The 18,046-nt window shown below is 39.8% G+C and overlaps 1 protein-coding gene across 5 annotated transcripts in view; it reads right to left on the reverse strand.

The window, feature by feature from the left end:
• The window catches only part of DCDC1 (doublecortin domain containing 1), a 265,169-nt gene that overhangs the window by 139,699 nt on the left and 107,424 nt on the right, over positions 1–18,046 (reverse strand). For all 5 annotated transcript variants that reach the window (XM_079987001.1, XM_079987002.1, XM_079987000.1 and 2 more), the window contains 4 exons: positions 13,315–13,416; positions 11,776–11,942; positions 6,116–6,241; positions 4,397–4,502 (listed from right to left, as the gene is read on the reverse strand). In XM_079987001.1, the coding sequence (XP_079843127.1) occupies positions 4,397–4,502; positions 6,116–6,241; positions 11,776–11,942; positions 13,315–13,416 (501 nt within the window). The remainder of the gene's footprint in view (positions 1–4,396; positions 4,503–6,115; positions 6,242–11,775; positions 11,943–13,314; positions 13,417–18,046) is intronic.

Consider the following 18,046-nt stretch of genomic DNA (forward strand, 5'->3'; position numbering starts at 1 on the left):
CACCTCATGAATTACTTATCTGCCAAGCTTTCTCTGTATTTTACTCATTTATCCACAAGTATACATAGAAATAAAATATAAATTATAAAAATTGCAGCATATTTTATGCAAAAAACAACAACCCCAAAACAAAACCCGAGAGATTCACATTTAGCATATTTCACTGTAAACACTGCATGTGGACTTATTTTTGGAATAAAAGTTTCTGATCCTCTGAATCAGCTTTAGCTATCACATTGCAAAAAGTAGTCTGTCATGCAGCAGTTGTTCTGCATTCTAACCCTACCAAAACGGAGTACAGTCTGCACTACACACTGATATAATAATAATAATAATAATAATAATAATAATAATAATAATTTTATTTATACCCCTCCCTCCCCAGCTCAGGGTGGCTAACAAGCAATAATAAAAACAAGTTGAATGAATACAACTTAAAAACAAGATTAAAATACAATATTAAAATATTGAAACATTAAAATATTAAAATATTAAAATGCAGCCTCATCACAGGAGGAGAAAGAAAAAAGAAAGGGGGGCCAGGCGGAACAAGTCTGTCTTACAGGCCCTGCGGAAAGAAATCAGATCCTGCAGGGCCCTGGTCTCATGAGGCAGAGTGTTCCACCAGGCCGGAGCCAGTGTTGAAAAGGCCCTATATGATGCTGCCTCAGTGCATTGTTTCATAATATCACACCTTAAGCCCAAAACAAATGATTGTGCTAGACCTCTAGGCCAGCTTTCACTACCCAAGGACTGTTCAGATGTTTCAGACTACTAATCCTATTAGATCCAACATCACACACCCATGTGCTGATATGAGTTGTAGTTCTAAACATCTGCAGGGCACCAGGTTGAGAAAGGTTGCTCTAGTCAATGGTAAATGTTATGCAAGTTCTCACTGATAGATGGACTGTAGACAGACTGTGTGCTCTACAGAAGTTACAATAACATTAATGGAATTTGAAGATGCAAATATGCATTCATACTATTAAACATTTTTCCTCCTTCAATAGAGCAATTTAAAAAAATTGTGATATAATTAAAACTACCCTCTGCTTTTATTAAGAAAGCAATTGCACTGAAACATACTGAACAACAAGGACACTGCTTCTAATGCTGCCGTTCTCAACACAAAATGCCAGCAATATATCCCAGGTCATAGATACATGGCCTAGCTTTCTCAACAGTGATAAAAGAGCAACAGGCTGTAATTGTCTGGGTTATCTCTATCCCCAGATTTACGAATGTGGATTATATGTCACAAATTTTACTCTACTGGAAAGGTTTTGCCTGTCAATAAAAGATTAAATATAACAGTCAGGGGTTGAGCATTACTATCTATACCTGACAGCAATCTTAATGTGTGAGTATCCAGAACATGAGACTTTTGCCTTTTTAGTGTGTAATCCTCTTAGCATCTTGTACACCTCAGTGAGCTTTAACATTAGGACATTTTTAAAAAAAATAAAATACTATTGGTGTGCCTTGAATTTTGCTTTCAAAAATTGCTCTTGAAGGTATCAAATTACTATTCACAGCAAAGGGTTTACTCTCTTGAAACATAGCTGTTGCTGTGTCTTCTAAACACATATTAAGACATCAAAGCTTGACTATATTCAAAACTGGTGTTAATGTTTATGCTACTTAAAATATTTGTTTCTTTGGTTTTACCTCTTGTCTTTTATTTCTCTCTCTCAACACAAATTAGCCTTAGTTATCCCATCCTACTTATACATATAATCTTATACACTATAATCGTATACAGACTTTTGTATTAAAATGCTACTTTATTTGGAGCGTGCCTATCCAAAACAGCAAAGGTGTACTTGTTTCTGCTACTGAGCCACAATTATGTCAAAAGCAAATCAGAAGCTAGATACACCATGTTTATCCGCAGTAAACAATGAGCTCATATATCCAACTAGGATAAAAGAGTGGGGTCACATTGGCTATAATTCCAAGAGTAATGGTCTACAACTATACACTTTTGTGTTTGGTTTCTGAAAGTAGAGATTAGAACAAAAGAGGGAGAGGCATCATCTTGATCCCTAAAATCACATTTTAAACAAATTTGCATTCTACCAACAAACAGCAGTACCTTTGATGCCCTGAGAATTGTGCATATTTGAGTGAGAATCTCACAACTAGTTCACCAAGGTGATAGGACAAGGGAGACAGAGCCCAGTTCTGGAATTATACATGGAAGCAGTTAGCAAACAGCACCTGCTGGAACAAGTTGTCTCTTCCCTATGACCTGTCCAGGGTCCTGAAAGATCTATCTCAATCACTCTTGCTTTCTGCTTCAGCTTTTTGTCCTTTAGTGCGTTGTTTTTCAACCACTTGGGACGCAGGTGGCGCTGTGGGTTAAAGCCTCAGCGCCTAGGACTTGCCGATCGAAAGGTCGGCGGTTCGAATCCCTGCGGCGGGGTGCGTTCCCGCTGCTCGGTCCCAGCGCCTGCCAACCTAGCAGTTCGAAAGCACCTCCGGGTGCAAGTAGATAAATAGGGACCGCTTACCAGCGGGAAGGTAAACGGCGTTTCCGTGTGCGGCTCTGGCTCGCCAGAGCAGCGATGTCACGCTGGCCACGTGACCCGGAAGTGTCTCCGGACAGCGCTGGCCCCTGGCCTCTTAAGTGAGATGGGCGCACAACCCCAGAGTCTGTCAAGACTGGCCCGTACGGGCAGGGGTACCTTTACCTTTACCTTTACCTTTTTTTCAACCACTGTGCCGTGGCACCCTGGGGTGCCTTGAATGATGGTCAGGGGTGCCGCAGGCAACACTGGCCTCTGTCCCTCTTTCTTTCCCTCCACTTTCCCTCCACTGATGCCCTCTTGTATATCTGCCTCCCAAAGGCTTGGGAAGCTGTTTGTTGCAGCAGCCTTGGCTACAAGCTCCGCAGGCAAGTGGTGCCTCTGTGACTGGCTAGGGGGTCTGGTTGCTAGGAGCTGAGGTGGCCTTGGAGTACGCAAGCAAGTGGGTGAGGGAGCCCAGCCTGCCAGCCCACCAGCCCTTGCTGTTGGGAATGGACAGACAAGTCTCAGGCCCCTGTGGGGCAGTGTGAGGAGGCACCTCTCTTTGGAGCATGGGGGCAGCTCAGAGACCATGGGTGGTGGCAGCGGCTGCCCAGAGGACTCCCAAGGAGAGGGGAGAGGAGAGGACACTGAGGGAACAGTCCACAACAGAGTGTTTTAGAAAGGGTGAGAGGCTGCCAGCTCTGCAGGCAAGGGGTGACATAACTGGGCTCCACAGGGGTGCCGTAGAAGGAATGTAGTTGGTCAAGGGAATCATGGTCTCAAAAAGGTTGAAAACATCTGCTTTAGTGGATTACATATTTCCTTCCTTACTGCTCCCCTACCTGTTCCAGGCCACTTTAGTCCTGCTTTATTAATTCATTTATGCATAGACCACCCTCTAACAAGGTTATCAATAAATAAAACAATTCAAAATAAAAACAAAAACAACAAAAGTAGAAAGAAAGCATAAAAACACAGAGAAGAAAAACATGCTAAATATAAGGATTAAGTGGCTTGGAGAGAATACAAAACTTTGGGTGTAATTCAACATTGTGCTAGCTTGCCAGATGGAATAAGCGGGCTTTAACATATTGGATACCCCCAAAAATATATTCAGAATATATTATCTCAAAATTGAACTGCCTTCCATAGGATGCACATTCTAATCTCTTTTGAATCCACAACCCAATTCACATTCTGGATCAATCAGCATTACAGTACAAATGCATCTTATGTGGGGGTTCAGTTCTGGATCGTCCAAGTCCCTTTCACCCCATTCTGCCTCTGGTCCACTCTGTTTCACTGCCCACCCTGCCCCCTTTGCAGCACCAAAAATGACACGTTTGCGCAAGGTTGTGCGCGACTCTAACGCGCACGAGTGGGGAGTCGCCTGTATACCCAAACCCTTGGAGCCACCCACACAACTAGTGAGTGTGGGTGTGGAGAGAGAATCCCCTGTACCTGCAGAAGCTGTGCCCAAGACAGAGAGCTTAAAAGCTCTTTTTGCTCTGAGAAACCCAAGTAGACCAGGTACGATAAGAGCTTTTAAGCTCTCTGCCTTGCTTGTTGGGCAAGGCCTGCTCTCAATGCAGGCTCCGGAAGGCTAAAGATGCTCACGTGAGATCTCACAGGAACTCAGATGCTACAAAAAGAGCTTTTAAGCTCTCCAACTTCCTCAGATTTAACTTGTACATTTTCAGTGAGCCTGCCTTCAACTGCATATAGTTGATAATGTACAGTTTAAAACACACATAAGATGTGGCAGTATCCTTTTTTCATATATATATAGAGAGAGAGTGAGTATATTCCTAGAGGGCTGAAACATTTAATTTGCAGGTCATAGTAAAAAATGGTGCTTTAAAAGAAAAACCCTCACTGCTCACCTTATATTGTATAAAATGGTTGTCTGATTCCACAATTTCTGAGGTTTGACATTCCTGATGGTTTGTGAATTGAATGTTATCTGGAAATCCAGCACACGCTTCCCAACTGAAATGAGCAATAAAAAATTATTGTCATTTGAGAAGAAGAGCCCTGCTGGATGAGGCCAATGGCCCATCTAGCCCAGAGCCCTCTTCTCTCATGGCCAACCAGATGCCCATGCAAAGTCCGCAAGCAGGACCTGGGAATTGCTCTATAATTCCTTGCAGCCTTCCAAAAGGAAGAAGAGCTGAAATTTTAGTAGTCCGGGATTAGAAGATCTCAACTGGTGATAATTATTTGTATTTCTAAAAGCCAACAATTAACTGCAAAGACATATGCAATCACATTGAGTTTGGTCCGAAGGTAGGTCTGCTCATATAGGGACAATCCCAGTTATTATTGTCTCTTTAATGCACAGCAATATTTTATTTCATATAAGGGAAGAGCTGCCAGTCACAGGGAGGGAAAGTTACACTACTATGGTTGGCTCAGAATCTGCCTACTGCCCCTGACACTGGATGGCTTTGCCCTGACAGCAATTGTATGCACAGGCAATGCACATCTTTCTGTAGATTATATAGACATGAATTACATCCCCTCCCAAGGCACTCTGCAATTTTGGGCATTTGCACTGCTCATAGCCCTTTCATCATAGTGACTAATAATTGTAAGGTCCTAACGTTAACTGCATAATGTGCACTGCTATCAGCCAAATGAGGTGAGGCAGTGGCCAATAGGAAGAGTGGCTTTTTAATGGTGGCACCCTATTTGAGGAATGCCCTCCCCAGAGGCTTCCCTGGGAACAACCTTGACTTTTCATCACCAGGTAAAGTCCTTTTTATTTTCCTCAGGCTTTTTTGTTTCAGTGTATTTAAACTCTTAACAGTATTTAGTTTCTGAACTTTTAAAAAGGAATGAAGGAATAAAGTGTGTGTGAAATAGTTCTCTTGATCCAAGTTTTTGTGACTATTATTTGATATAAGAAAGTGATCTTTTGGCCATTCACATTTTAGTACATTAAAAACAAATGGCTCAGCTAATTTTAAATCAGCATTCTTTACAGCTCAGTTCTATGCATATTTGTTGTTGTTGTTGTTGTTTAGTCGTTTAGTTGTGTCCGACTCTTCGTGACCCCATGGACCAGAGCACGCCAGGCACTCCTGTCTTCCGCTGCCTCCCGCAGTTTGGTCAAACTCATGCTGGTATTTACTGAGTAAGTGCATATTTACTGAGTTCCATAGTCCTTACTCGCAGCTAAGTGGGCAATAGCACTACTGCCTTTGCACTATGATGGGGTAGCCAATCAGATGTGGCTGTCCAGATCATTATCTTCTGTTATCTCTGACCACTGGCTATGCCGAATGAGGCTGGTGGGAGTTGGAGGTTTGGAAGGCCACAATTTAACTACTCCTGCACTAAAAAAGGCACAATTCCTTATTCAAATTAGCCACAAATTATTAAGAAGAAAGTGCCATATCTTCATATCTAAATTATCCATATATTTAATGGAAGTTGGAGGTTTGCTGAGTGTACTCCAAAGTAAATAGCAACTAATGTGTTTTGATGCTAAAGCAAACTGTAAGTGTTTGCTTCTAATAGTTATAACAACAGTTGCAACCAACATTAGAATCCCCTCTCCCCTACAATTTTAGTGCTTCAGAAAACTCATATAAATGTACTTGTCACATCCAGGCAGTAAATCAACTGTGGGATCCAGAAGTGTTTTATAAATAACCGTGGTGCCATTCTTTTCAGCTGCAGCCACTCTGTCAAAGGTCAAACTCAGGACAGGATTTACGGGAGACCTGAAAAATTGAAATATTGTCAAATATGACCTTTGGTGGGGGAGGGAAAATAAACTGCAGTACCAGTCATTATATGTATATGAAGCAGCAAGCACAAAAACTGAAGTTGGTAAAAATGAATTTAGCAACAAGACATTCAAATCTATACCTCTTTCTGTTTGACGCTGAGAAAAATTAGTAATCTCGTAGCTACTGCCCTATTGAAGTTCCAGTGCTTTCATGTTGGGAATTAATTCTCACTACAAGCTAGCTTGTCATCTTTATTAACCTATAGGTTATAAACAGCAAGGAAATTGAATTATTCCTGGAATAGTGAGTCATCTCCAAGCAGAAATAATTGCTGGGGAACAAAGAAAAAAGAACTAAAACCAGCTCCAAGGTGATCATCTACGAAAGAGAAAATACAGTTGCATTTAATGAAGAATAGGGCACATGCTCACACTGGTGATTTTCTTAAACTATGAAGCTAAAATGGAGAAATGGGGGGGGGGAGGTTCTCCTTTCAGCAGAAACCAGGTAATAAGGGAGACAGAATTCCTCCTGGAGCAGTGCAGATTCTCTTTCTCTCCTCAGTTCTACACCTTCATCATTTCTGAGGACCAACAGGCTGAGCATAGTGTGTGGTGCAAATTATGAGGTTTAGTTATGTCAGAGAAGATCCAATGTGGTTCTGACTTGCAGTTTTCCAATAGGGCAAAAATGCTCTAAATTGCATTAAAAACCTCACAAGACAAGCATCAACTGGTGAGTAGTCAAAAATGTGAAACAATTGTAAGAAATTGTTTGGTGAGGGGTCTGTAAAAGTAGTTGACTGATAGTCTTCTTGGAAGAAAGGGAAAGGCATTTTCTGTTACTGGGAGAAGCTGGCTGGAGTAGGGCCACTGAGACTGGCACAACCCAAATCCCTAACAGAGCATTTAGATTATTGGAGGTGACAAACTTTGAAGGAAGGAATAAAGGTAGACTATAGGAACAATCAACTAAGATTACCTCTGAGCAGATGTCAAATCCCTAGTCAAACATCCTGTCATGCACCATAGTAAGTGATGTAATATTTGGCAAAATAAGTCTGGAGATTTTGTGAATATGCTCATAGATTCATCAATTCTCCACTTAAACTGCTGAAAGCTTTTGATGACTATGACAAATAAAAGAACTTTTCCTTAGAGAAACCAAGAGGTGAGCTACCTTCCATGGAAGGTATGAATTAACAAGGTATGAATTGGCTGACTAGGCAGAGTCAAGGCAGCAGCCTTCCAGAAAGGACAACAGCATCATGATGAGGCCAGAATTCCCTGTTATCATGATGTCAGCTTGCCTGTCATGCAACCGTGGACAGAGTAAACAGAGAAAGAGGCTTGGAGGATTGAACAACAAGAGTCAGGAAAACTGTAAGAACTTTCACAACAGAGACATTTTTGAATAAAGAACTTTGTGGTACCCCAAGGAGAAGGTGGAAGCTTCTACTATCCTCTTACTTTTACTTCACAAAGGACAGGAAAGTACAGGGTGGGTTCAGTACCTCTCACCTGTGCACCCCCCTTTTTTTTGCTAAAACTTCAGACATCCTATTCTATACTTTTATACAATTGAGACAGTACTAGGTTTTAACAGATCTGCCAGGTTAACTTGTACTTTTGGGTGGTAGCCTAAGATTGTGGGAGAGGTTCGGCCTGTATCATTACTAGCACAACTGTATGACATCTGAGAGACCAACAGACAAGTGTACAGATTTGGCAAATGCAGCTAGCAAAATGGCGCCAATCAGTTTCATAATTATTAAAGGGATGTGCTGCATGTAGCAGTAGAGTTTGTCTCACGTCACAAAGTGTTCATAGGCTACACCACCAGCTACATCTGAATGCATACGTATTAATAGCAATAGTGGATTGGATGGAACGTCTTCAGGCTTAACGTCCAGTAATTCTAGCAAATAGCAAATAATTGCTCAGGCTACTAAAATGCTGTCTGCTGTGAATGTTTGTGGCTATGATAAATGTTAACTATGCTATCTGTGTGTTTGTATCACACTTCCTATAGAATACTATTTGGAGATGTCTGTGATTACAGAACATGGCCAGTAGGAAAAGCTTATTTGCTGAAAAGAGGGTAGAAGTTGTGCCTGCTCCTCAATGAGAGGTGTGTGTGCGCACATATAAGCAACGCACACATGTAAGCAACATACACACATGTGTGCACGTGCACACAGAGTTAAGTGGCTTTTAAAAACATATGTTGGACTTTATATAATATTTTACAATATTTGGCCATGGCAAAATAATGGGACCATCCCTTGTAGGAATGAAATAAAGACTCAAGAATCCAAAACAAACCCCACCCCCAAAATTCCTGATGGCGACAGAAGGCAGAAAACTGAGACCCCGTTTCAATGAAGCTATGTCCTTTACAGGAGTGTTTTGAAATACTTCCTGCAGTGTTAACATAGGACAAAAGCATTCTCATTGAAAAGAAGAGGACAGACCTGTTTGAAACTATGTAAAATGGAGATAGAAATACAAAGTTTCAAAAGCAAGCTCCTGTGTTGAGAAATTGGTGCTAGAACATATGTGATATTCCCCCCCCAACTAGATAATCTCCACAGAGATGAAATGACACATGTGAAGCAGCCTTTATGCCAAGATCAAAGAAAGAGTGAAGGAAAGTGCTTTTTAACAGGGTGATGTAATAATCAGAATTATTGATTATGATCAAATAATAAAATTCATGATATTTTTTCTTAAGATTGCATATCCATAGGGTTAAAGCTGGGGTGAAAATAAAAATCTATAATACCTATTTTTCTACACTTCATGTGAGTTTGTACATTTGCTGCATTTGACAGCACCCTGTGTACAGTTATACTGTACATTTCTTCCTTATTTTGTCTAAATGGTTCTTTCATACTGCAATGCCAATTTTCAATAAAGCAGCAATGCATCTTGTAGTTCTAGGTCCAATTTGTGAAGCAGCCTTGTGGACATGACTTCAAGTTAATTTTGGCAAAAAGAGTCCACTATATATTATAATTTCAACCTCAGGTATTACTATTCAGGAGATGACTTGCCAGCAAACAACATTTCTGAAAAGACTCTCTATTCTCACAAGGGGAAACAGACACTCCTTCAGAGAAGAACTGCTGTTCTAAATCTGTGTCAACACAATTACAAGGATGTAAACTATACATAAGATACTTTATAAACTTAATAGTGAGCCAGATTCCAGTTTGGTACAAAGAGAATTAAATTACTCAAGCACAAGCCATGTTACTCCTTTTATAACTGAAAAATAATTCATTGTGAAATAAATAAATATTTTAACATGATCAGCATGAAGACAAATGTAGTTGTTGTTCTGAACTATATAAATTTATGAAGATTATAATCATTCCATTCTGCTCAGTTTTTGGAGTGCACTTAAGACTTCTGCTCTCAAATTGTTCTACTGTGCCTGTGCTTACATCAAGTTAAACTCACTGCTGCTCATAAAATGTCAAACAATAGATAAGTAAACAACCTTTTACAATCAATTAACTATTGAAACAATGAATCATTTGCATGTTTACAAAACATAATGCCAAGAAATAATTTGAACATATAAAAATAAGGAAAAAAACTATCTTAAAAGTATGATGAAAATAACATACCCCCCCCCCATTAACACAAATATTTTGTTCTTTTGGAGGATTCATTTCCAAAGAATTATAGCTGCTGTTTCGGTTCACAATTTTTTGACAGGGCTCAGTATTAATATTTCTTAATCCAAATAACATGATTAACAGCGCTATAATAAATCACTACAACTGAACTGTATATAAGAATTCAGATAAGAAAAACAAGAGAAAAGGAGCATTTTAAATAGAATAAATTGTTAAAATTTTGAAGTTTTATTTCCCCTTTCACAGCCACATTGATCCTTGACAATATCTTTATAAGACAATTTAAATTTGAGAAGACAGGCCAGTTTCTTGGTTACCATAATTACTTTGCAAGTAATCATTGAAGATACCGGTACTTTATGTGAGAATTTGTGAGCAAATCTTAAGGTATGCAGGTAGGGTCTAGTCAGAATATTGCTTATTGACATAAAGGATGTCATTATAGAAATGAACCCTTACCAACTTCTGTATATCATATAGCATATATAAGCTACATGCTCTAGTTGCAGTATTCTACAGGGAATTGAATTTGACAGTAAAGTTAAGGCTCAGGTATTAATTTTTTTCTTTGTTTTAAAAAACAGTGTGGGGTGGAAGAAAATAGATGTATAATATTCATCTGCAGTGCTTAGTATTGTATTTTTAACACATTGTATATATACTTACAGCCTTCTCACTTTTCATATTAGTCATAAAAATAATTTCCCAGATCTTGAATATTATTGAGGCTACAATTCCATGCACACCTACATAGGAGTAAGCCCCATTAAACATTGTGGAACTTACCGTGTCACAAACAAGCATCGGGTTGTGCTATGATTGTACCGATTAAAACAAAGGATAGGGCAATTATATTGAGTTCTACAAATTTCTTATCTCTTTATAAATTTACATAAAGTGCCTGGTATTTTTTATTCAAAAATGTAAACAAAGCCAGTTGTACAAAATGAAAAAGCAACGTAAAAACGTGGAAATATTTTTCAGTTCATGGGTGTGGGTGTATATCCATAACATAAATAAATAAAAGAAATTGTACGTTGCAGGTATAGCACATCAAGTGTATAAGCATCCTTGGCTTGCAGTTGAATGAATAAATACAGATATATCTTACTAAAACACTTCTGCCACACACATAAAGAAGTAACTTTTTAGGATATATGTGCTAGTGAAAAATTAATTCACTTCATGTCTATTGCAAGACAAACTCTGAAATACATTAATTTTTGCTTCTGGAAGTAACAATAATTGTGTGGATTTTTAAAAAGCCCATTTCCTGAAATGCTACAAATAAATTAACTATTGCATGGGCTTGGTGCCTCCCATTTTTAACTATAGTTGGTCAGATTTTACAAGTTTTACCAATTTATTTTTCATTCTACCATCACTGGTGCTCAAAAGGTTAAGACTTTATTTGTGAAAACATAGAGCAATAGTAGGGAATCATGTTGTCTACAGCTTCATAAATCTTGCTTAAGATCCTTTTCAATTACCATCCATTTCTCCTTTAAAAAGGGACAAAAAAATAGTGGAGTGGAAACAGGTCAGGGCAGTCTGTGACAATGACAGTGTGATGGGCTTGGACCCCCTGTGGTGTTTCCATCTGCTATCATTAAGGTGACTATTCAGACATGAAAAAATCCCTCTTGCTGTGCTGACAGGCAGACATCAAGAACTATGACAAGGCATTAAGACAGAAAGTCAGAGACAGAGATGTCATATTCCACAAACAATACTGTCTCAAACAAGACCTCTGAAATTTTGTTGGAGTTTACAATAAAAATAAAAGGGATTTTACTTGGAGGTTATCAAACTTCCCTTTACAGCAGTTTGACAACACAAAGATTGCTGACAGTCACAGAGCTAAACACTTTGCTCCTACCTGTAATCTTCACCATAAGAAACCCAAATTTTTTGCTCGTTCTGCAGTAAAAGTGGGTTTTTAATTTCTTGTCCAGTCTCGTCAAAAAGCCGGGTCGGAAACCGACTGAGGCCTGATGGTTTGAAATCTGCTGAATGTTGAAGCCTTTGGTAAATCATGTGCTGTACCTGGTGGTGGAAGATATAAAAAATAAAATGGGAACATCTGTAATAAATTGTTTGTACTCCATAACCAGTGATGTCCAAACAAACGATAATTAAATTCATATAGAATGTTAAAAGAAGTGTGAAATGACTGCAATGTTTATCTCAGTGTAAAGTAACAAAATGAGCACAGGCTTTTAACCAGCAGGGGGTGCAACAGGATTATGGTTGAGCTCTGACCCCTTGGCACACAAGCTGAAAGCAGATGTGACAGTTGTACAGAACAAGCAGTTAGCTTCTACATACTGTAACAAGCTTTCTTGATAAAGGTTATGTTTTCCCAGTCCACATTTGGAGCTACATTTTGCTGCTGTTTTTACTGAGCTTGTTAAGGTCTGACAATTACTGTGCTCCCCACCATCTTCCTGCCAAACCATTGATGATCAATAGCTGAACAGGGATAATGCAAGACTCATTTAACAATTTCAGCGCTGTAAAAATATACACTGAGGCATGGTAAAAAAAAAACCACCGCTCAAGCCCCAAACCATGCTCTCTCAGAGAAAATAGCGCCAAGCAGCTTAATTCAGTGGACTATTTAAACAAAGTATGTTTTGCGAGACAGTTCAAAAATCCACCCTGAATTCATTTGAATTTTATACCTTAAAATATAAAAATTCTCATTTTAAGGAACTTTTAGAAATCTATTATGTAGCAAACACTAGTACACTGCACATTCTGTGATCAATTTTCCATTTCATGGCATCGTAATGATGGCTCTAAATATAGTCACTTCATTCCACATGCCCCTCCTAGTTGTCACTCTTCTCTGAGTGCAGAAAGCTCTTTCCAGTAGATTGGTTCATACTCTATTCTCCTTTGCCAGCTTCTGCAACTGAGCATATCACAGAGGCCTCAGATACATGACCATATTGTGACAGTATTTATAAAACCAGTGGTACACCCCCAGTATTATTAACAGCTGTTGGAACCATAAACATGACACAGTAAAATTATCTCTTGCATTAGTGCAAGAATTCCAACAATAATAAATACAGCAGTTAAGGAAACATCACAGTCTACACAACAAATCACTGATCATGTTCTTCCATATCTGGGATTTATCTCTTTCAGAGATTACCATATCATCTATGGCATACCATCATGTTACTCTGTCAATATAGTTATAAATCTCCTGATTTACTCCTATGATCAATAAAGGGGGGATATCAGTGGAGGCATTTGGCTAAAGAGGCATATTGGCTCCCTATATCATGATTTGAGGCATCCCTCATTCAAATCTAAACTCAGCCACAAAGCCCACTAAATCCCCAGAATGAAAGCTTCAAGTCATTCGAATAAATGTATGCACTTAGGGAAGTATTTCCTAGCTTACCCTCTCCATAGCAGCACTGGGTTGGTCCCCAGGATTGATTTCCATTTCTTTTCTACTGATGTAAACAAGAATCTCCCCGGTATCCTTGCCATTTTCATACACCTTCAAAAATAAACAGTAATTAAGTAAATATTATGCAAGTTATAGATCATGATAATCAAAATGGCTTACACTAATCAGAAAATTCAGCATTCACTTATGAAGAGGTACCAAACCATCAGCTCTCACTACAAAGTACATTAGTCTGGTGCACATAAAGGGTTTTTTTGTTTTTTTTACGTCATATTGGATGTTAATACTAGCTAAAACCAAAGAAAATGCCCTCATTCTACCAAAAATGTGTATGTGTGTGTTTTCATAATGTTCACTTGAATTTTCACCTACAAATACATGGAAAGACTACTTGTCTAAAGGAAGCTTAAGGAAATGTGACCTATGTAAATGTTTACCCTGGAAATAATTTAGGATTCTTTTGAATGTTAGTCATGTTCTACATATAAGACATTGCTGAGCAGTGAAAAGCATGAAAGAAGCATGGAGAGACTTGTGGCCACTCTTCCAGTGCATGTACAATAGGTGAAAAATGCAAGGGTGCACCCATTGCACCTGATGAATTGAACACATTTTTATGCCTCACTGAAATGTTCCAGTTCTGTTCCATTCATTTTAAAGGAGCTTCTGCAAAAGAACTTCCTGGTGCATTGTGCCCTATGGCTCAATCCCTTTGTCTCCTACTCACCCAACAGGGCCCTTGGATCACAAAGGGAACTCACAGACTTTTGATGACTAGTATGGTTACCCAAGGAATTAGATGTTGGTCAGTTAATTGCAATATACAGAATAAATGTAAATCTATTAAATAACTAAAAAGGAAAAAAAATACTTAGTTATGAGACTATTGACAAACCATTGCGATCTGTATTTTTTGCTGTAGTGCCAGAATGAGAGCAAGACTGGCATGTCTAGCAACGCAAGAACGGCTCCCTGAGAGACAGTGGGGAGAATGATGTCTGCCTTTAGAGGCTTTCTTGCATCTCATGGAGTGTGTGTTGAGGGCTACTGTGAAAAGAGTGGCCAGGTGTTCCTCATGAAAGGAGAAAGAGAGGCCCAAAAAGACTGTGTTCTTCATCTCTTTGCATTATCTCCCTTAATGCCAGGGAACTCCCAGATGCAGCTGACTGGGTTTCAGGAGATGTGGCCAGAATACTCTGCATGAGACCTGAGGGTCTAAGGATTCAGGAGCCTTCACAGTACCAGAGGTGGGCTTTCCCAATCTTGCTAGCCTCCTCACTCTCAGGGGAAAGAGGCAATACCTTTTTCCAAGATGGCACCTGCTGTCTGCATCTTTGTGTACACTTATAGGTAAAAAGGTAAAGGACCCCTGGATGGTTAAGTCCAGTCTAAGGCGACTATGGGGTTGCAGTGTTCATCTCGCTTTCAGGCCGAGGGAGCTGGTGTTTGTCCACAGACAAACAGGCCGAGGGAGCCAGCGTTTGTCCAGGGGTCATGTGGCCAGTATGACCAAATGGCTTCTGGTGCAACGGAACACCTTGATAGAAGCCAGAGCGCACAGAAACACCATTTACCTTCATGCCACAGCGGTACCTATTTCTCTACTTGTACTGGCGTGCTTTCAAACTGCTAGGTTGGCAGGAGCTGGGACAGAACAATGGGAGCTCACCCCGTTGTGGGGATTCGAACCGTCAACCTTCCAATCGGCAAGCCCAAGAGGCTTAGTGGTTTAGACCGCAGCGCCACCAGCGTCCCTATACACTTGTGTATTGCATACACACACATATCTGCTCCATGGTTAGTTTGGGAGCACCTTTTAAACATTCAAAAGGCCTTTAACCAATCAGCTAAACACTACACTCATAGAAATTACCCATTTCTAGATAAAGGGTTACTTTTGACTGAAAAGTGCCAGTATATATTATATCATGCTGATAAATAGCCACTTGACTGGTCACCTGTGGCAAGAATTGATGCTATGTAGCCAGGCAGGGAATCTATATACAAATCATTACATTCAAAGGACAATGGCTAATGTAGCTATGTGTGTGCAGGGGAGCTAGTATAAAAAATGGGCTAGTAAAAATATACTGTAGACTTATAAATGTATTTGCAAGACACTGTTATACACTAAAAAGCACAAAAGCTAAATGATTCCTACTGGCTGAATCAAGTCAACTGGAACAGCACACGGCTGATGATTTGGTGAGACGTGGGTTAGAAATGGGTTCTAGGGGTAGGCATATAGGAAAGTTTGCTTTGTGTCAGTTGGCACTGCATGACCACAAGTTAAAGAAAGAGCATCAACGGAAAATAGATGTCATGTGCTGCAGCATTTTTGGTGATCTCATCATTTCTCCCTTCTTGCAAACTGTGCATAGCTGTGATTCCCTACATTTTCTGTGCAGATAATTGACTTAAGAAGCAGCAAGGAGAAGCATCCTTAGAGATTAAGTGCTTTTAGTCGAAGAAACCTGCATCTGCTACATATACAGCTTTAAAAACTTATAGGGCATACAGTGGTGCCTCGCAAGACGAAAAGAATCCGTTCCGCGATTCTCTTCGTCTAGCGGTTTTTCCGTCTTGCGAAGCAAGCCCATTGATGGCTTAGCGGATTAGCGCTATTAGCGGCTTAGCGGCTTTTAGAGGCTTTTAGCGGCTTATCAGCTTAGCGGATCAGCTGATAAGCGGCTTAGCGGCTTAGGAAAGGGGGGGAAAGGGGAAAAAAGTCGGAAAAACTCACAAGATATTTCGTCTTGCGAAGCAAGCCCATAGAGAAATTCGTTTTGCGAAGCGCCTCCAAAACGGAAAACCCTTTCGTCTAGCGGGTTTTTCGTCTTGCGAGGCGTTCGTCTTGCGGGGCACCACTGTATTAAATAGCTTTACTATAATCTTATCTAAACAAAGTGGGAGCCAGAATGCAGCCCTGTCTCACTCCCCTGGTCATCTCAATACAATCCGAGAGCTGACCCTGCAGCCTGGGGATATATATGGCCTGCATATGTATATGGCCTGGGGAAGAGATTACTTGTACATCTAACCAATGAGGAGTTTATCAGCCCATGGCTGAAAAGTATGGCCAGAAAAGCCACTTTGATTGGACTGTCACCATCCCTTTTGTATCAACTGGGCTATGAAACCACCATTGTATCCAGATCCAGATCCAATGTAATCTGTGGCCCGATTGCAGCTGGAATCCAATACAGGCATGACTTTCAGTTAGCCTCATATCTTAGGAATTTGTCCGTACCCATCTATCGGCGTTTATTTACCAAAGCTAGATTAAATGTATTTCTATCGGAAGTTCTAAATGGTAGACAAGAGGCATCCCCTACCAGAACAGGCTTTGTTTATGTTCTCAGGACGTCAATTGCATGAACCATATCCTACTGCATTGTGGGCAGTATGAGCAAGCAAGGGATCAACTGATCAAACCCTTACTAGCAAATTTGCATGGAAAATCTAAAGCTTCCCATATTAAATACCTTCTGGAGGACAGGTCAAATGATATTACACTGACTGTGGCAAAGTTTCTTTCAGAGGTCGCAAGAAACAAAGACCATCATGCTCTAGACATAACGAAATGACTCCCTCTGTCTCTTTTGCCTGTTGTTTGGTTGTTTTAACTGTATCTTGTTTCAAAACTGTTTTGTAGGTCTATGGACCACAATAAAGATATTTGATTTGAAAATATTACCTAATAAAAAGTATATATTTTACAATTTGCATACTATATAAATAATTAGCATGAGATGCCTGTTTTCTGCAATTGCCAGATTTTCAGTGCAGAGCTGCAGGAAGGCACAAAAAATAAAATGGAAATATAGAATGTATGGCTATTTTTATTCCTGGTGAGAAAGAACTCTATCTCTGGGGCAAACAAGAACAACAGGAAGACATGAGATCAGCCAACTTATATAATATCAACTCCTATCAAAGAGTATGGAAACATCTACTATTTGGGACCACACTTTCGTGATACATCTTAAGTCCATTATCACAGACTTTTGTAAGAAGTGAGATTACAGGAAGAACACTGTGGCTATTACTTCTTTCAGTGTTTCTACAATGTCTGAAAATGCTCGGGCACAGTGGAAAACAACATCTCTCTAGACCAGCATGTTTCCAATGCCAGCTGCCAACCTGAGAAAAACTAGTGACAACACACAAGGGCCACATTAGTTCCTCCACCACTACTAAACAAACTGTTAAAAGTTCTGTTAAACCTCACAGTAGGTGTTACACTAAGAGCCACTGAGCAGTACCTATTTCCTATATTACAGCCAAAACAATTTCCCACCCAAGTGCAGAGAAGCGAAGAGAGACATGATAACGCAAAAATAGAGGGGGATGATAGTACTCAAGCTGAACTGATGCTTTTGCTCTTTCTTTTGTATAAGTCCTGGGCTACCTTAAAAATAAAAGGCACTGCAATATTAAACAAGCAATGCCTATAAAACTTTGGTGGTTGCTGCTTTAACTTCTATACAGGAATAAGTCCTTCTCATTTGTTGTCAGAACAACTGCATGTGGCTCGAGGAACTCCTTGCTGAATACACACACACACACACACACACACATCTCTTTGAATATAGCACAATGAAATCAACCCAAGTCTTGCTCTAAACCATGGTTTGGAGGATCAAAACCATGACTTCTGAATTGAGCCAATGTGTAGTAACGCCAAAGAGAACGTTGCAAAAAAAACCCTGGTATACAA

The sequence above is a fragment of the Podarcis cretensis genome (genome assembly GCF_951804945.1).
Source record: "Podarcis cretensis genome assembly, chromosome: 1".
Classification (NCBI taxonomy): Eukaryota; Metazoa; Chordata; class Lepidosauria; order Squamata; family Lacertidae; genus Podarcis; species Podarcis cretensis.